Source organism: Zootoca vivipara, chromosome 8 (genome assembly GCF_965207765.1).
Source record: "Zootoca vivipara chromosome 8, rZooViv2.hap1.1, whole genome shotgun sequence".
NCBI classification, from domain to species: domain Eukaryota; kingdom Metazoa; phylum Chordata; class Lepidosauria; order Squamata; family Lacertidae; genus Zootoca; species Zootoca vivipara.
Window position 1 is genome coordinate 66,636,563 of NC_142591.1, and position 20,150 is coordinate 66,656,712.

General features: G+C 40.4%; 1 protein-coding gene across 8 annotated transcripts in view; it reads right to left on the reverse strand.

The window, feature by feature from the left end:
- Positions 1 to 3,183: 3,183 nt before the first annotated feature.
- Positions 3,184 to 20,150, reverse strand: part of UBR5 (ubiquitin protein ligase E3 component n-recognin 5) — a 69,138-nt gene continuing 52,171 nt past the window's right edge. For 7 of the 8 annotated variants that reach the window (XM_088675761.1, XM_035126423.3, XM_035126424.3 and 4 more), the window contains exons 39-59: positions 19,777 to 20,045; positions 19,203 to 19,414; positions 18,715 to 18,945; positions 17,205 to 17,278; positions 15,711 to 15,883; positions 14,999 to 15,112; positions 13,525 to 13,742; positions 12,967 to 13,087; positions 12,789 to 12,887; positions 12,306 to 12,549; positions 11,352 to 11,466; positions 10,526 to 10,670; positions 9,962 to 10,092; positions 9,519 to 9,579; positions 9,005 to 9,180; positions 8,685 to 8,769; positions 7,767 to 7,922; positions 7,423 to 7,536; positions 5,541 to 5,685; positions 4,840 to 4,925; positions 3,184 to 3,833 (exon numbers count right to left, since the gene is read on the reverse strand). In XM_088675761.1, the coding sequence (XP_088531887.1) occupies positions 3,621 to 3,833; positions 4,840 to 4,925; positions 5,541 to 5,685; positions 7,423 to 7,536; positions 7,767 to 7,922; positions 8,685 to 8,769; positions 9,005 to 9,180; positions 9,519 to 9,579; positions 9,962 to 10,092; positions 10,526 to 10,670; positions 11,352 to 11,466; positions 12,306 to 12,549; positions 12,789 to 12,887; positions 12,967 to 13,087; positions 13,525 to 13,742; positions 14,999 to 15,112; positions 15,711 to 15,883; positions 17,205 to 17,278; positions 18,715 to 18,945; positions 19,203 to 19,414; positions 19,777 to 20,045 (3,182 nt within the window). In that variant the 3' untranslated portion in view covers positions 3,184 to 3,620. The remainder of the gene's footprint in view (positions 3,834 to 4,839; positions 4,926 to 5,540; positions 5,686 to 7,422; positions 7,537 to 7,766; positions 7,923 to 8,684; positions 8,770 to 9,004; positions 9,181 to 9,518; positions 9,580 to 9,961; positions 10,093 to 10,525; positions 10,671 to 11,351; positions 11,467 to 12,305; positions 12,550 to 12,788; positions 12,888 to 12,966; positions 13,088 to 13,524; positions 13,743 to 14,998; positions 15,113 to 15,710; positions 15,884 to 17,204; positions 17,279 to 18,714; positions 18,946 to 19,202; positions 19,415 to 19,776; positions 20,046 to 20,150) is intronic. The other variant, XM_035126425.3, reaches the window with a different exon arrangement.

Here is a 20,150-nt window from a genome sequence, read left to right on the forward strand (position 1 = left end):
TCACTTAGAAAGCTTTTTTGTTGTTGTTTAGTCGTTTAGTCGTGTCCGACTCTTCGTGACCCCATGGACCATAGCACGCCAGGCATTGGATTTCATGTTTATTTAAATCGTTTCATGATCGTTCTTGCTTGCAGGTGCCTGGTAGAGTCAAATAAAATATCCATCTCCTGCAGCTTTCACAAACCCCTTGGCACATAATGACAGGGGTGAACGGGGAGCTATATTCCAAACCATTTGGAAGACATAGCATTGGTGAAGGCTTATCTGCCGCGTAATTCTTATTTGTATCTTTCTTTGCAGTACTTGTACTGTACTTTTCAGTTTACCAAGATGCTTATTTCAGGGATTTACATGTGATGATTTACTGATGTCTTTACTATTAAATGTCCCATCTCAAATCCTTTGTACTGCGATTAATATGTTTGCTCTTACATTTGCCTGTTTTAGTTGGGTAGCGCAGGCCTGCTTGCCAAACAGTAAAGGATATAAAAAAATTCCTTCAGTAGCACCTTAAAGACCAACTAAGTTTATATTTTGGTATATAGTTGGTCTTTAAGGTGCTACTGAAGGAATTTTTTTATTTTGCTTCGACTAAGACCAACACGGCTACCTACCTGTAAGTAAAGGATATGTAAGATAGCAGTTGTTAGATATGTTTATACGTTTATATTTAGTTTAAGATTGTGGCTTGCAAAATGAGACAATTTTTGCATTGTATGTCTGCTTGAAAGACTGAGGCCCCATTTAACATTTGCTGCTCACTCCATCTCCGGTTAGGCTTAACTAATGGAAAAATAACAAAAACAAGAAATATACAGTGAATAATTGTGAACACACAATAATAAAATGTGGCACAAACAGGCTGCAGTGCTTGACCCTCTCACATTGGCCTTGTGGATGATGGTGACAGACAACCCCTTCCCTACCCCTTGGCACCATCTTCTGGTAGAAGACCAAGAACCTAAGCAGGCCAAAGTGACTCATACATGATAATTTCCAAGCCAATGGGCTCAATAACTACCAGGGAAACAGGCTTAAGAAGAAACCCATTTCCATTTTTTAAATCTGGGAGCATTAGTATCAGCTTTCAAACCAGCACTGTGTGTTGCAATACACAATCGGAGAAACCACATCTACACTTCTAGCTTCAAAGAACTAAAGTTTTCCTATTGCTTTGCTTTTCCTTTTACTCTATACCACATATTTAAAAGAAACTAACTTAAGCCAGACAGCAATGTGGTGTAGAATTTTAATAAACATTTCTTATGAAAAGCTTGATATTGTTCAAATATACAGAGAAAAGCTATTTATATAGCTACATATACATCTTGAGTCAATGACTACAGCATAAATCATTCTAGCTTTCCCCTTCGGTTAGAGTATCAGCAAAGTGTTGTCTACATGTATATATTTTCTTTTTAGGCTACTATATCGGGCTTGTTGACTGTGTAGTTTTATCCTGCTGTGATTGTTGTAAAACAGCTATGTTATATACATAATTTATACATATAACATATGGATATGCTATATATACACAGGTTATATATAACAATACTTTACAATATACACAGCCTTTCATAAGAGGGCTCTGGAAGAGATTAACCTTATTAAGCCTCAACACCTCAGTGAGGTAGGTAGCTATCATTATTTTACAGAATGTGAGTAAGAGGCCCAGAGACATTAAGTAACTTGCCATAAAAGCCAGTAGCAGATTCAGGAATAGAATCCAAAACTTTATATCCACTGAATACATCACCAGAAACTCCATCCTTATCCCTCAAAGGGCTGTCACGGGGGAAACTAGTTAGTTCATCAATACATGCAGAAAAAAATATTATTTTTAAAAAGCACCTGCAGTTATTCCCTAACTATACAAGTCTGGCACAGTCACCTTTAAGAGAACAGTCTTCAGAGTCTACTGCATGGAGGTCAGAGATGTGCTCTAGCGAGCTTTCCCCAAGGCCTGTCAGAGTTAGATTTCCTATAGAAGGCAGCCACTCTATTTTTAAGCTAAGGCAGAAAGGGGCTTGAATGCTGTGGTTAAGGGTGAGTGGGGGAGAGGAGTAGTTTTCCACTTTGGTAGAAATTTAAGCAAATTTGCAGCGATGTGCTGTTCTCTCCCCACCCACCCCCCAGCCAAGAACCACAGGGACAGGGGAACAACTGAAGCTACCAATCATAATGGAAAGAGGTTTTATGTCTAGTACGAGATGGTGAGCAAGCAACAACACAGAGCCTCCCCCTTTCATACATCACTTAAGAACTAAACAAAACGGGACCCTAGCGTACTGAAATACAATAGGACTCTCTCCCCTTCATTGTAAAAATGTTTAATTAAAAAAAAAAGCAAGCACTCAGCGCACCACAATACATTTGGCAAACTTTTCTTTGTGCTGATTGAACAAAAACTACATTACGCCTCCATCTTATACAGCCTGGTGAAAACGAGAGCTTGCCAGGGCAGGGCAGTTCTGCTAACTGTAAAATGTGGGCTGAACTCCTTCCATTTCGACTGAAGATGAGGGTGAGTTTTATTCACTTATGAAATTTAGAGTGGCTTTGTGAATGACTGTGGTGTGTGGTGATAACTAGGATTATGCAGGCTATATAAATAAAAACTATTGTTTCTTCAGTATGACTTTGTACTTTTGTCTGTAATTTATTAAAAACTGTAACAAGATACTTAAAAAAGGCTAGATACAAAAGTAGTTAAGCTGCTCACGAACATTAAATTTCTTCAAAATGTACCTTCAAATAATCATGATCTTATAAACATTTTACAGTTACCAGGTAGTGCCTAGGCTGAAATTTTAAACAGTCTGAGACACAGCAGAACAAGTGTCCAGGTTGGAGTTGGAAGTGGAACAACCTTCTGACTGACTGCTTGAGGAAAGAGGGATACAAAAATGTTGATTGTGAACGATTAAATACTGTGCATTGGCTTCCTTGTTATGTACAAAAAGATCCTCACTAAGGTATACAGATTACATGCAAAACATTAGTGGTGTTATTTGTGTGCCAGAGTCCAATGCAAAGAGACAAAACTTGCAATGGCAGTGGTTTTTGTAAGCAAACTTGAATGATTTCAACTCTTAGCTCTAACTGGCAAGAACTTTTTACAAGTTCAATATACATGATGCACAACTGCAGCCAACCACAAAATTAAACACCTTTTTTTTAAAAAAAAAAAAAGTTAAAATAAAACACAGAACATACTTCATCTTTTATTTTGAAATTCCCTACTCCCTCTATACAAGAACCTTTGCTGAAGCACTTTCCACAAAGGCAGCAGTGAATTTTCTTAGAACATTTTACATATTCCTTCCCCACCCTCCCCCGGCAAAAAGCTAAATCACAGTGTAATTTATATTGTTCTGCTGTCATCTTTGGCTGGGGTTGGCCAGGAAGCCGGCAACTAGCAAATGGTTACAGTCCAACATTGCTAGTGCTCCTTCGGCCCCTTGGGTTGCAAACTTAGTACAGGAATGTTGCATTTAGTCATTGCAATACCAGCAGGGAGAGTATGACAGCATTAACTTTCATAAACTTTTATAGACAAATGGAAAATCTACAAAAAAACTAGCTATTAATATTACACAGCAATACACACTTTTTTTACTCTACACAAAACCAAAATTTTTGGTCTTAATGGCGAGTAGCAACTTCTGCTTGAGAATCTGTTTAGAAGAATACAGAGGGACATAAAGGCGAGAAATACAAGTGTTCGCTGTAGGAAGGTGTTGGTCATCTGGCGGCCTTATTGTGATGGATGGCATGGGCTGAAATCCTTCTTCGCTAGCGGGCAAGGATGGGCTAGACGTCCAGAAATAAACCTAAGGTGCAAATAAACATTGATCTGTTAATGATCTGGGGAGAGGGAAACTCACATGCCAATTTTATATTTCAGTGGCGTGCGGTGAACTTTATCGTATTGGGACAGTTAGGGCCAGAAGCGCCAGCTTGCAAGGGTGATTGGGGGGGGGGGAACGTTGCATGCATGATGTCCTGACGTCAAACACGTGAACATTGGTGGGCTTTGGGAATGTGGAGGAAGGAATATTGGACCCCATCAGAGCATTGTGCCTCCCTCCCTAAGCCAGGCAGAAGCTTCCTGGGCTTTGGGAAGCAGGCGCCAGGTTTAAATACTTTAATACTTTAATTTACTGGGAACATTTAAGGCACTAGCCTAGTCCCCCATGTCCATACATCATTGTTACTAACGTTACATCCCTTTATGCCAAAATCCTGTAGATTCAAACAATATTTAAGGTGCTATCTGTCAGCACCATCTTTGATTATTTGTTTTTCCACAAATAATGGAGCTCTATGGTAGAGAAAATAATTAACACAGAGCTTGAAGTGGTTAATAATCAGTAACGGAAACCTACAATGCTCAAATAACAAATGTGAAGCATTTCAGAAAATGACCATCTCATTATTAGTTTTATGAGAGTAACTAAAATTAATCTACCCAAGATTCTCATTGTCCAGTCTTTTAAAGAACTCAAATGCTGAAATCAGAACTAATGCCCAAGGGGAAATGTTACTGATTTTCTTTTTTACGGCAGACTCTGTATTATATTGCAGCCTGATTTTGATACTCCCCCCTCAGTTTCAAAAGAGGTTTGAAATGTACCAGGAGGAACCAATCTTGAAGAGACTCCAAATCCCAAACTCCTGAGTGACTGAACTTGCTCTTTGGGCCCAGGAGGAAATGAGACCATACTGTGGTAGTTAAAATAAGAAACTCTTTTTCTCCTGAATGTGCAGTCATCTAGCACCAACAGGGATTAACAAATCCCATATTTTGACACACACACCCCAAAAAAGAATACTTACTAGATCTTGCCTTTCAGTCATACTCATCTTCTCAACTATGGACCAAAACCAACGTTTGAATTGCAAAAGCTTTTCAGCGTTTTCTCCTGTTCAAAAATGAAATAAATTAACAGAAGAGCAGGCAGATAATAACATTTAGTTGTGGATATCACATAGTGAACTTAATGGAAATACTCTGGTTGTGCAAATAGCAACAACCGTGAATTAAAATGCCAATAAGAGCAGACAGAGGGATCCAAGGACATGGTTTCACTAGACTACTTTTAGTATGCAAGTAATAGTTTATATTAAAAAGGTCTGAAGAGACTGGTGTGAAGGAGAAACGGATGGGCCATCTGCACTGTGATTTTTGTAGATCTGCAAAAATCTCCAAGTACAATGGAGAGACACAAAGCTGGAGCAAACCAACCCGTTCTGCTAGCACTCTGAGCAAGGACTCCCACTAGGGCAACAGGGCTTATTCTCCCTCTTCATTCCCCCAAAACGCATTCTGGAGGGCCGAAAGAACCCCTAGATCAGCATGAGGCAGGAGGAGAGGGGAGATCATTCTATCAGGCAAACTCAAATGCTTGCTCACATTGAATTTCCCCCATAGTCTGCATGCTTCAGGAAACATTACATTTGTCTAACCAATATGAAAAAAGCAGTATTGAGCAATATTACTGCTGCACGACTAAAAGATTACACAAAGAATTTCATACCTGATTCATCATTGAAGGACGTAAAGCTGATTAGCATTTGCACATTTACTTCACCACAGCCATTTACGAGAAGCCTGAAATCTTCTGCTGTCAAGTCTTCTAATGAATTCTTTGGAAGTACATCCAGCAGACCTTTCCTCATTGCCTGAAAAAGCCGCAATAATTTTAATTTTAACACTACCATGAACTGCATGTTGGCTGGTTACTACACAACTAGATGGAAAGAACGACTGGCAGATAAATCTGTTTGTCATGGCAAGAGAGCTATTGTCCTCTGGCAAGCATTATGAAGGGAGCCCTGCACTTGGAAGATGGAGCTCGGTGACAGGGTTGTACTGGGCTGAGTTGAGGACAAGAACTGGGAACTTGACATGACCTCATGTAGAGGGACAGAGCAAGGTCAGGAACAAGAAGAGAGGCAGGATCTTGGGATTGCGGCAAACAAAGTTCTACTCAAGAGTATTGAAGCTGCTGGCCAAAGTAAGCAATGCCCCTTAATATTCCAAGTATTACTAACATTGGCTCCAACCCTTGGTGTTTACAAGTTTTGGCCTGGCTATTAAGGTCAGCCAACATTTGTGGACACCCAATTTCTAGCATGTTGAGTTTTAGCAGGAGTCCCATTTGTTCCTCATGGCGTGGGTTTGTGGGATGTAAAGGTGCAGTCAAGTGCAACATTCCGACAGAGGACTAATGGCCTCCATGTTATAACTGGTTGCTGTGACAACCAGTCTGTCTAGTAATTTTGAAAGATAGTAACTGCTGAGTTCCTCCCTCTGGTATAGTTTATTTACTTGTTTTGTAACCTAAGCCTGCCTTCAGGTAAAGGTGAAGGGACCCCTGACCATTAGGTCCAGTCGTGACCGACTCTGGGGTTGCGGCGCTCATCTCGCATTATTGGCCGAGGGAGCTGGTGTATAGCTTCCAGGTCATGTGGCCAGCATTACAAAGCCGCTTCTGGAGAACCAGAGCAGCACACGCAAACGCCGTTTACCTTCCTGCTGTAGTGGTACCTATTTATCTACTTGTACTTTGACGTGCTTTCGAACTGCTAGGTTGGCAGGAGCTGGGACCAAGCAACAGAAGTTCACCCCGTCGCAGGCATTCGAACCGCCGACCTGATCGGCAAGCCCTAGGCTCTGTGGTTTAACTCACAGCACCACTCGTGTCCCCTGCCTTCAGGTACAGTTTTGTAAACCTGAATGAATCCGAGAGTAAAATAGTTTTTTATTAACGTGTGTGTGTATTCTTTAAGAGGGATTCAAAGGGATTTTGAACCAGGAAGGCATCTTTATTAGTAGAACTCAGACGAGTCAGCAACAAGCTGATTGCTGCATAAACTTATAAAGGGGATTGTTTAACTCTGCTAAAGTAAACCTTCACACAGTATTTACTTCTGCATAGGAATCACAGGCCAATAAGGCAGCCCCTTCACCACCCAGAAAGTTATTATAATGAGAAACATCAAGTGAGATACTTTTCATCTCAAGGTATTGATACAAAATTTCTACTTCTTTTTCCTGATTGAATGGCCAAACGAACTAAAAAGTCAACTTGCACCAGCTGTCAGAAGTGACAGCCAGGAAAAAAAACACCCGGCCTCCTTCCTCCAGAAGGGGAGAAACTAGAAGAGCAGATCATAAGGCAGAGCAGCACTTCCTGTGCTATTTGTAAATTTCACAGGAGCCTTACAATCCTGCAGGTGAGCAGAAGAAACCCTCCTGGCAACCATTGTTTGCTCGGTTTCAGGGACTGCACAGAAATTGTGATGTATCGATTCAAAGACACAGTTCAATGCAAATTATCCAATGTAAGAAAACATCAAAATAAGCCAATGCCTTTCAACCATACTACTTTCAGAGAAGCATGTCACATTACTTACGTGTAGAGGCTGTTCTGCAACTACTAACATTCTGTGCTCTGCGTATTTTCGGACGTATTCATAAACGTTTTGAGGAGTGACTGGTATATTTACACCATTGGAGATAAGTTCAACCTAGGAAAATATTGTGAAACAGAAGGGTGGTTTTTTAAAAATTAAATAAAAAATCCAACTTGTTAAAATACTTACAAATACGTCCCATAATGGAAACCTATTCCAAGCGGAAATTTCCTCAGCCATATGTTTTGTTAAACTGGCCACTAATATTACAGAAGCATCCATCCATTTCCAATTAATAGCAAAAAGGGGTGACTGGTCTGAGTAACAGTGTAACTGCTGTTTACCTGTCCTCCGCCTTCCTCTTTGCACAGGTCTATTGCAAATGCTAAGTCCATTGCTGCAAAAACAGCATCAGCATCTGTACTTTGGGAAGCGAGGATAAGTTGCCGCAAACTCTCATACATTACCGGATCGAAAAAAGCAAAATCATGCCAGTTAACCTGAAATTAAAATGCACATGTAAAACATCACTTTTAGTTTTATTGTCGGCTCACCAAGACAGCTACTCTACTGAGCAGTTTTGCTGTTTAGAACTTCAAAAAGCATTACAAATATTGTGGCCATACCAAGCAAGTTAGTCAGGAGAAGCGTTATGTCCAAATCTTCTGTTCTTTCATAAGGAAACAAAAGTGCCTAGTTCAGACATAACATTCCTCCCTTCTTGCACACCTAACCTTGGCACTGGTTTCCTGGCTTGCTCTAAATTACAGTTACTACTTATGTGCATGCCAGGAAACGTTTTTGAATACAAGCCACAATAACAGGATAAGCCTAGAGGGCACCATAAGGGAGGGAGGGCCCAGTGCTTTCTCTCACGTTATGCCATGTCTGATTTGGGCCTATGTCTCCGTTCAAACTTACATCTGTTTTTAAGAAAGGTTAACGATCTGAAACACCATTTGAAATAGGTTTGTACATCACAGTTTTTCCTGAGCGGCCCTGGAGGTGGCTAGAAAGTACAATTTCCTAATGCTCAAAGAAGCCTGAACAAACATGGAACTCTGGAGGGAGCTCCCATTTTTCTGGTGGGAAAAGTACACAGCAGAGGGAGAAAGAATCATTGCTTTAAATGGAAGGTCGGGTGACATAGCGGCAATATCCAATTAACCAAGCTCTACATTTTAAACCAAGCACCACAATTTTAATCAAATAACACTGCAGCCCTATAATTAACTATTCTTATGATTTATATGCAAGTTTACCTTTCTGCCAAGAAGAACTTTTATTACGTGTCGATTTAACGTGATGGGGCAAAGTTCATTCTGTAGCAAGCATAAACCTAGAATTCTGAAAAAACACACATATCAGAACAAGAAGAGAAAAAGTGATGAAGAAACAAAGTCAAAAGAAGAGCACCTAAGCAAACGAAATCAATTACGGGTATATTTTCAAAGTCTAGCTGAAATCATTGTAAACCTGGTGCTGAATTGCAAAATCTTACATCTTTTGTGACTGTTACTTTTATATACTTTCTAGTATTTTTCACACAAAGCGATGCACACAAAGCTAGAGAATATTTTACCTGCCAATATTTCTGAAACAATTTAGTCTGGCTTCTGTATTTTTGCCAGGCCTTGGTGTATAAAAGCCACGCTTTCCAGGTTGATAGAACAGCGGTGCATTGTCGTCACCATCATCTGTATCATCTAATTCCATGTCTACCACACTGCGACTGGAACCATGACGTTTTCTGTTTTCCTTTTAAAAAAAAAGAGAGAGAGAGAAGTAAAAAAAGGGGTTGGGGTCTTTTTTTTCTGCACACTAATGAGGACTGAAATATTCTTCACTGATACAAGTTGTTTGTCAAAACCACATCCAAGAAAAACAAGGGAATTAAACAAATGGTAAAGTTAATGGAATTGCACACGTAGTTGTAATTTTATTTGTAATCCCTTTAAAGCAAAAAGTTAAAATAAAATTTAGTTTCACCACCACAGTACTAGACTGAAGGAATCTTTCCCTCTTGCAAACAGTCCAACATTTTCCATCCAGATAATAGTAAACTAATAAAGGCACTGTTAAAACATATGTCTTACTTGTACTTTATCTGAAGAATCCAACAAGCCAAGGTCTAGGATACTGTCAGCTCCGTTTTCCCTTTTGAACAGAATGAAAGAAAAATATTTAACCAGAGTCAATGTCATTGCTTTAAAATTCAGTTTAAATGCTATTGTAACATAGTAAAATAAATCACTCTTTTTTTTTGTCCTTCCAAGAAATATGAAAAGAAAAAGCGGGCACAGATGGATTTCACTAGCTGCTAAATGATCTGCCTTCCTTTCTTTCTCAATATTCTGAATACCCAACAAATAGTTTTCCAGTGGGAAAACAAAGAAAAACAAGCACAAAACCACAGGAATTCTGTAGAGGAGCTACAATGTACAAAAGATCTAATTCAGTTTTTCCCCTGTGACAGCTCAAAGCCAGGTGCAATCTGAAAAAGTTTTCCCTTAAGGATTTATCCCTAACACTAGTTTACCTTCCATGTGCAATAATGAGTTCCATAGCTTCATCCACTCTCGCTCGAAGGGAATCTTCACTGGCGAGCAACAGAAGCAGCTGAGCAGGAGACAATTCCAACAGCATGCCAGTGATCTTGCTTGCGAAAGCCTGGAAACGAGAAATTAATATCTTACATTCCAATTTCCCCCTAGTCTTCTCCATCTGCTTGGAAATTACAGATTCGGGAAACTTCAGCTGCCCTGGATTCAGCCCCCTGCTGTAACTGGTGCTTGTGGGCTTTTGCATTTATTTAACGGGAGGCAGAAGCTCTGGGTATGGATCCTGTTACATATATAGCTGCTGCTCCACCACAATCCATCTTGAAGCCCTATGCCTAGGGGAGTACAGGATCCTTAACGGGCCCCTACAACTACAAAGAATTGCAAGCCTAAGGCAAAACTCTTTGTATTCTTCAGCTTATTCACCAACATGTAAAGTATGTGAAGACACACCCAATTTTTAAGTGGAATACTGTACAGTACAATATTAAGAAACAAGAATGATTTTCACCACAGTAGACAGAAGAGAACATTAGCCTTACAGGTTGCATTGCTTGTACACGGGGATAAAGTCTTTCACCCAGGGCCTGCCGATGTGCTGGAAGAGGATCAGGGTCATCACTGGGATTCCCTTCTGATGCGGGTCGAAAAGGTCTGGTATCAATGGAGAGTTGCCTTCTAAAGTCCCTTAAAAACAACAGCAATTCATCAGAAATTGTCTTTGCTCTCCGAAAGGTCCACATCAAATGCACTACAGGGTATGCTCCTGCTGCGCTAAACACATCCTTCCCCACCTTTTGTTTTGTGTCCCAGTAAAGTGGCAGGTAGGGACGTGGGTGGCGCTGTGGTCTAAACCAGAGAGCCTAGGGCTTGCCGATCAGAAGGTTGGCAGTTCAAATCCCCGCGATGGGGTGAGCTCCCGTTGTTCAGTCCCAGCTCCTGCCCACCTAGCAGTTCAAAAGCACATCAAAGTGCAAGTAGATAAATAAGTACTGCTCCGGCAGGAGGGTAAATGGCGTTTCCGTGCACTGCTCTGGTTCGCCAGAAGTGGCTTAGTCATGCTGGCCACATGTCCCAGAAGCTGTCTGCGGACAAACGCCGGCACTGTCGGCCTAGGGAGCGAGATGAGCACCATAACCCCAGAGTCATCCACAACTGGACCTAATGGTCAGGGGTACCTTTACCTTTACCTAAAGTGGCAGGTGCTTCCTAGTTAATTCTTTTGCTCACTTTTGAATCCCTGTTTCTGAGGACCATTTAATTTAGAGATTTATTTTCTGCCTTTCAATGAAATTCCTGGTGAGAATGAGCTTTATTATTCCAAATCTTCTCCTGATTTGAAGTTAACTTCAAAAGAAAGCTACTTACCTATCCCTGTCCCTCCGAGAACCAGTTCGCAAGCCGCTGCTGTTCCTTCTCATTTCTCTTTCACGCTCCCTTTCCCGATCCCTCTCCCCTCTGTTTCGTAATCTCTGCATGAGACCTTAAAGGGGCAAGACATACTTATGGTTTGTAAACAACGCTCACTTTTGCAACAATGCTCACTTATAAATACTATGAAAGATCATGAACCTGTGGAAACCAAGGCTGAGGGAGAAGAACACAAAATTTAGCTTGGAATCACAATTCCAAATTAAGATTTAAAGACATATATAAATCAGGCTTGTTCACCAAGTTCTATTCTACCACCACACAATATTGGAAGTTTACCTTAAAAAATTTGAAGAAGGGTTAAAATGTAACCCTTCACTGGCTGAAGCCTCAAAAAACCAAGCCAAGTACATGTAACTAAAATAAAATCCATTTGCTTTCCCTGTTAGTCCTGCCTGTTACTTTCCCTTTCTTTAGTTGACTCCCCTTTGATGAAGTTTAGCATATAGACTCAAGTTTCGCATACATACTCAAGGCAGGAATCTGTTATCTTGTATTCTATGGGAATAATATGGAACCAAGGAAGAATTCTGGCAGTCTGACAATTCTTCCTGTTCCCACCCACACACCCAATGTTCTCTTAGTGCATCTGCAGGCATCTTTATTTCATGCTAAAATGTTCTACACTATGTTTAAATGAAGGACTGATGGAGAATACAGATTTTCCCATCAGAACTCTGCATTGTGACCATCTTAAGTGCACAAACTTGTGCTGAGTGCAAAATTCAGCATCCTCAGTTTTACTGTTAAATAAGCAGATGTGCCCCCCCCCATAATGATTTGAAAGCCTGAGGATAATGCAGAACCCTGAATAATTTCTTGCCCCTTATCCTGCTTCACTGTTCCAAGTCTTCAATGTTATACATAACACATTTATTACAATATACTTACTTGTATGTGTCCCTTTGTTGGCATTCTGAATACAGTCCAGATTTGGCAGCTTCTCGTTTGACAAAAAAGCTTGTGCAATGGCAGTGTAAAAGCTTCTTGCTACACCACTGCCTTCTCCTGGTTCATCCTTAAACGTGACCTTTACCCTGTGGACAGCCATTGGAGTTGTAGCACATCGGCGACCAAAATGATTGTTGAGCTGCCTCATCGTCTGCTGAATTAGAAGATCTCTGTCCCGATCAACCTAGAAAACACATTATGAGAACACTGTAAAGAACAGACAAGCTAAAGAATGAAAATATGATATATAGCCACACTAGCACCCAAAAACATCCTTCAGCTGCAGCATACACAGCGATGGCTGGGCCACCCTTTTACATCCTAATTTACTGAGGTAAGTAATTACAAGAGCAACAGGATATCCAAAACTGTTCATCTTTTAAATCTAGCTAAACTCAAAAAGATAGCACTAAAGCTTCTTACCTCTAGTGTTAAATCTCTAGATTGTTGGTTTCTCAGTTTTTCCATTTCTCGGCGGAATTTAGATTCTTTTACTTCAAACCCACCTAATTCAGTCAAAATCTACAAAGAGAAACAATGTATTAGTAAAAGGAAAGGCCTACAAAACAATCTAGCAGTCTTCATTCAAGAAGATACATACCGATCCTGGTTCCGCTCCTACATCTTCCATGAACACTCTTCCAAATAACTCTAGGGAAAGCCGCCAACGTCCAAGCAGCATATCATGAGAAATAACCATCCCCATAAAACTGCACTGTGGCCTGGTAGACAAAAATTAAAAAATAACCAGGAGAAGAGAGATTACTTTTATATACTAAACATGTGAAAATTAGGATTGTGTTGTGTTCAATTGCTGCCAAACAGCTCAAAGTTTCTAACAGGAAGAGGCAAGTGACAATCTCTCTGCAGTTTCCATCAAGGATTATCTTGATCACAAGCACATGAATTAAATAGCGTGGTAACATACAAAGAAAAGTGGAACTTGCCAAAACAATGCAAATACCAAATAGCAATGGTAATTGCAAAAATCAAATAAGAACCAAGATGGAAACCCTGTGTTCACAACACAGCCATTTCCTCGCTCATTTTCCTGCTGCTGTTGCCTATCCCAAGCAGTCATATGTGGCAACTCTCCTGGCTATGCAGTATTGAGGACAATGGAGTAAAAGTAAAGGTGTTGTTTCGTAAGTAATGGTACCTGAAGGATGTCAGAGGTGGACCTTCACTTTCGGTCAGTCCAATCTCTGCCAGTAAACTGCTCTTCAGCTGTGCTGCAAGATCATGAGCTGAAGGGCCTGGCTTAGAACTCTCCGATTCTTCAGATGGCACATTTTGTTCTTCTTCCTTCTTCTGCCGATTCTGCATGCTCATAACATTTTTTAAATTTGCTGCATAAGACATTTTGGTTGGAAGAACCTAAACGAAAGGGCAATGAAACAGGTTTGTAAAACACTGTAGGGTATTTTCATGCTCTAGACTAATCTGCAATACTATTTTGGTACAGTCTGCATATCATCATTACCCATTGTCAACTTTATCATGAAATCGCTGATCTTGGCTTCTTCACTCTATCCCACCAACAAGCAGGAGAAACAAACCTGGCATTATGTCCCAACCAGGGACTCTGGTTTGTTTTACTCAACCAAATGCAATCTGTAAATCAAGACCAAACTTTGCCTACAGATCATGGTTTGTTTAGAGCAAAACAAACCCCCATCACTGGTTCAGGCATAATGCTACAGCCCAACTTAGTGCATCCATAGTGAATCATTAACTCTTGTCATCATGTCGTACAAACAAGGTCACTATGGTGCAAGAACCCAAGCTCTAATACTAGCTGAGCCAGAGAGTCAGGATTAACTTGACTGGTCCTATAGAAATCAGTGGGATCAAAGTTCATTTTTATCCATGGATCTCTCCACTACATCAAAGCAAGCCCTAAGAATGTCCAAGCTTATAATATACATAGTATTATAGATTGAGATGAGGAGCACTCCAAAATAGCAATGTGGAATTTTCAGATCTAATATTCTATGGGAGCAGGCCTTTTCTCTTCCAATTATCATCCTATTAACACCTAAATTTAATTTTGCATACACACAAGTAGCCATGAACATTTGGAAATATCCATTGTGGATGCATCCATCATATAAACATCTAACGAGCCTTTTTTTGAAACAACTTCTATGCATTCTCCACTTGGAGAAAGAGTTAATAGCTATCTGACTGCTCACTAGAGGAACAGGCAGCAATTGTATTTGGGTACGGCCTGTCTTCCAGCTACTGCAATTGCATTTCCAGAATCTGAAATGAATACTATGGTAATCTTGTGGTTCTTTAAGGCAGTGTTTCCCAACCAGTGTGCCTCCAGATGTTTTGGGACTACAACTCCCATCATTCCTAGCTAGCAAGACCAGTGGTCAGGAATGATGGGAGTTGTAGTCCCAAAACATCTGGAGGCACACTGGTTGGGAAACACTGCTTTAAGGCAGGGGGAAATCCTTAGAAGGTCTGGAAAGGTACTGAGTGTAGTGGATAAAGAAATATGGATATATAAATATAGACTTATTCTTGGTTTTTTAGCAAAATAAGAGTGAAGGAGAAAGTGGAGGAATGGAGAGGGAAGGAAGCAATGTTATGAATTTGTAACATGTATCACAATAAATTCATACCTCAAGACAGTTTCTATCCACAGTCACTTCCATTAAACACTTTCCACTATTGGCAGAGGATGAATATAGACCCTGACTTGGCCGACCAAACAAATCTTCTTTTCTAGCATTTGGCTGAAAAAAACCCAGAGGTAATTTACATGTGAGCTAACACTGATGCAGATGCAACCTTCCTGATTACAACGTAAGCAGCTGATCCATGCATCTCTTCTCTACAGTGAGAATTTCAATTTTTCTTCCTCACATACCACCATGCTTTGAGGAAGAGTAACATGGCAAAAAAACTACTGGCTGTATCAATTCCTCCCTTGCATCTGAACAAATTAGCTACCCAGACCCAGGAACAGCACTCCAAATGACTATTACAGGGTTTAATCTTAAGGAATATTTTGCTTCACTAACATTAGAACTGATTAAGGCACTGGGTAGTTAGCTTGTTTTGCAATGGGTGCGGCGGAACTAAGCCAACCATAAAAGGCTGTTGTTTGGAAAGACGGAAATTGGAATGGTGTACCATATCTTAACAAAAACAAGATTGACATATTGGGCAATAAGGCACTGAACTTCCTACTGCATGTATTAGCAGAAGTTGTAGCTGATTTACAATCTGCTCACAATTGCTTAACAATGGCTAAGGTGTCTGGAGTATTAAATTATGTGTGCAGCTTAGGAATCAAGCAATTTAAGCTTTCACTTTCTCAGTTAATATTACCTGTAACAGATGTGGCTGGTCTGCTAGTGGAATGGCCTCTGCTAGAGGAACTTCAAAAGGATTGGGCGGAATACAGCCAAGGAATGTCATGGAATCTGATCGTCGGAAGAATGGATGATTTTGGCCTGTTTCAGCTGGAAGGGAGTCATCATCTTTGTCATTAAGTGTAGCACCTGAAAAGTGTCCAGTTAAAAAAAATCATTACAATATAACAGTGATTATTTGATACAGATTTGCTCTGTTACCCTATGTCGATAACACTTCGCCAGTTTTTTAGGACAAAATATCAGTAATTATTCCACTTTTGTCTGCTTCTTGATTATTAGCTTATATTTTTTCCAAATTATTAAAAATAGTAATTGTGAATAATTATTATTTATATGCTGCCCATCTGACTGGATTGACCCAGCCACTCTGGGCAGCTTCCAACAAATTAACACCCATAATACTTTTGCACATTTAAAATACTATATAAAAACAAGGAACAGCATTCAACTACCCTTCCCTTTTAAAATATTACTATGACTCCCTGTCTATTTTTTAAATCTTCCCTCTTTTCTACCATTTACTTCTCTTGTCATTTATCTTTTTCTCCCTCCAATCTTGTTGCTCTTCCCTCTTTCACTTCCATCCCTCCCACAGAAAACTTCGGCATCGTAACAGCCATCAAATGATTGCAGCTAGTTCCTTCATTCTTTTCAAATAAGTACTTCAAAGCTGAACTTGTCAGATTACTCATTGGATTTCTATTCAGACTGCAGTTCTGCAGACAATTTGTCTTCTTCTTTCAGTCTCTGTCACTCTCTCTCTCTCTCAGGTGCCCACATCCAACACAATCACTTTTTTTGCAACTAAGCTACTGGAATTTTCCACCCTACGTTCAGGCAAGAAGCTAAACGAAGAGAAGGGTGGCTGGGCAGGTTCCTAGTACCTACATAAAACTGTGCTGGCTAGACTGAAAAATTTGGTTTCTAAAGCCTTCTAAACTCAACCCACTAGAAATTCCATTTTCCAGCATCTACAAAGGAAGGGCAGTCCATGGGAATGCCTACGTCATAAAATGGTGTTGCTACTGCCACAAGCCCTTATTCCCTAGATTCACAAAGTTAAATCTGGGAAAGGAGAACACAGAAATAAGCAGAGAGGGACAGTGGGGAGCTCATCCAGGAGTCCTAATGTTAGGATTTTTTGAAAAACCACACTAGGAATACAAGATGAATTGGTGTGGGTGAACCCATCACTACCATAAACCCTAGAAGCTGACTAGATAAGTTATTTAGTCACAAAAGAGACACTCTGAACATTTTCAAAGGCATTGAACCCTGTAGGTCCTACGCTGACCCCCTGAAAAAAAAACAGCTAGGACTTCATTTTTATCAATTTTATTGTTCTTGAACAATTATTGATGTCCGTGAATCATTGAAACCCAAGATCCAGAGATATGATCAAGTCTCTATCCAGCTCCCCACAACCCCAACCTGAACAAGTACTAACTTTGATTTGTGTCATCATCATTTTCGTGCTCTGAATCTTCATTGTCAAGACCAAGTTCCAAAAGTTCCCGGGTCCTTTAAAAAAAGTGAATGACAGGTTATTTTAGATGGCACGTGGTACTAAAATTTACAACTAGTGCTGCACAAGAAAAATAATTAAAAGTATTCTATCAGCTATACAATCCTACAGCTATACCATACACATGCAGGTTCCGCTTTCCTCAGAAATCGTTCGTTAAGTGAGAGTTTGCATAAAAGGCTTAGGATTGCCATTGATTCCTATGGGGGAAATCCCAATGTGTTGCCATGGCTTGCCGGCCTACTGCTTGCCCCTCCATCCTGAATTACTTCCTGTAAAGCTGCCATTTTTACCAAGATGACAGTTCTTACTGTGCTCCTATTTCCTCAGTCACAGCTTCATTTGAGGGGGTCCTCCAGCTGCTGACTGGAGCTGCAGCCAGAGGCGCTGTCCCACCCCACCCCACGAAGCTGTGACTAAGGAAAGGAGTCTGATAAGGAGCCTGAGCTCAGTAAAAATGGCAGGTTTAAAGGAGGGAATTCTCTGATATTTGTATACACAGAGGTTCCGCTGCTCGGGTATCTGATTTACATGTTCGTGTAATGAGGTTAGGGTACAAATTCTTAATGTCTGGATAAATGAAATTTCACATAATGAGTATTCGGAAAATTAAGACCTACATGTATAGACCTACACATATATAGTTTATAATGTAATGTTCTAACTATAAATGCAAGTGAAGGCTTAGTGCCAAACCTATTTATTTGTATCATTGTGTGCAACACCTTTCAACAAATTCCAAAGGGTGGTTTAAATCCAAAAAGCTGAATATATTCAAACCCTTCCACTATTTTAAAAACAAATCCAAGCACCCAAAGCAAGAACATTCATTTCCTAAGAAAAGAATAACTGGGAGAATAGTGTGTTTATGATTATGATGAATGTTTCACTTGCCTTTCAGAAAAATACTTTGAAAGACAAAAAAGAAATAATAGGATTGGTTTGTGGGTCTTTGTAAATTGGCTTCTATGAAATTATTAAGTTTCTCGGTACATTGGTCTGTTTCCTGTTGAAAGAGCTTGAGTGTCTGAACTTTGGTTTCGTCAAAGAGCTATGGTCACTTGGGTAAATATATGCTGGGAGAGGAATGGACGCATGTGACCATCAATTATTTGATCTGACCAATGTATCATTTAGACCACATTTCTAGTTTGGTACTGGGGGTCGTTCCCTCCTTCATTTTGCAGATGCCAAAACTGAAAATGTTCATATTTCTAGTCAATTCTCATAACCAGGACAATATTTCAGCAGCAATAGCTAAATTCCTACCAGAAATGCATCATCTTCAGCTATACATATATACTAATCTACTGCATATGCTACATATATAACCACAAGAAATATGCATTAGTGTTATGAATGAAAGGGGAAACCAATGCCCCTCGCTGTGCACAGTCTAGCTGTGTTTCCACTGAGTAATTGGCTTCTGTACCTCTTCCGTTCCAGCTGAGGTGTATCCAAGGTAGTCTGCTGGTTCATTGCTTTAATCCAATAAATGAGAGCTTGAAAAACATATGCTACATGTTTCAATGAGCAGACATCCAAAACTGGAAGAACATCAGAATGCTCATCATTGTGAGAACGCATCAAGGAGAGGGCGTAATTTAAGAAGTCCCCCCTTGCCGACATCATTCCCTGACGAGCACTAAGCAGTGTAGCACGCCTGTAATGATAAAAAAAAATGTTTTGGGCCACAGAAGTGCATACAGTAGTATAAACAAGGGTAAGCCTCTGCCCCTGGGCTGCTTTATTTGGCAACACCAAGAGAAATACTTGTATTTTAGACCAGGGGTGGCTAATCTTTTGGTCAGCCAGCCCTCCAAGGGCTACATGTCAGTGTGGATTACTGCACTGATTTTGGCCTGTGGTTACTATTGGGGGGGGGGGCTAACATACAACTATTAAGGTCCATTTGCATACCTTCTGCCCTCCAAAGTTCTTAAGCTAGCTTCTTCTCGTGCTGTCATCCTCTCCCTCCTGGTTGAGTTCTGTGATGCATGAAGTGGGTGGTTTGGGTGCCCTGGGTCCCCAGCAGAGGCAAGAGCAGAACCATAGCGCAACTGAGCTTCAGTGGAATCCATAATGCTCACCATCCAATTCCACGTGGGTATCAGTTTTTCCTCAACGTAGTTCTAAATCAAATGTGATCCACATTTTGTATACATACACACAAACATTAAAAAATCAGACAAGTTCTGAACCATACTCCATTGAACCAATTACACAATGTATCCACTTGGTTCGTCAATTCCCCAATTTTCCAGATTCAACTGTTACCTTTACTTAGTTCCCCATCCACCAGTATTAGGGTCTGGAGGAGGGGAGAAATTTCCCTTCCTGGTGGCCAATATAGGGGGCAGAAGAATGATAATAAGCATGAAACAGTAGTTATTTAATGTGACAATACCAAGGAATTTAAAGGTGGAAGCCAGATTTTGCATTAAAGACACTCCAATTTAAACATGGAAATTAGCATATCTTTGTTGCATTTTACCTGCAAATTCACAGCATCCTGGTAGGTCAGCTTCACAGCAGCTGGGATCTGAGAGTACACCAGGTGATTGTATTTGGGAATGAGGCCCATCAGATCAGATATTTGTCGGATCACAATGCTATATGCCCTCGCCAAACTGCTTGCCGATGTCAAATAGCTGCTAGCATTGCTAGCCTCAAGAGCCGCTGCTGCTGCCGCCGCACTTGTACTGATGGTGCCACTTCGACGCAAGTTTGATGGATCAATATAAATCAAGCCTGCTGAACTTGCTACAAGTAGAAAGAAACACATTCAGGGGGCGTCAACAGCTAAACAGAAGTGAGCTCCAGTATTAACACAAAGCAGATGATCAATATTTGATCCTATCCAGTCCA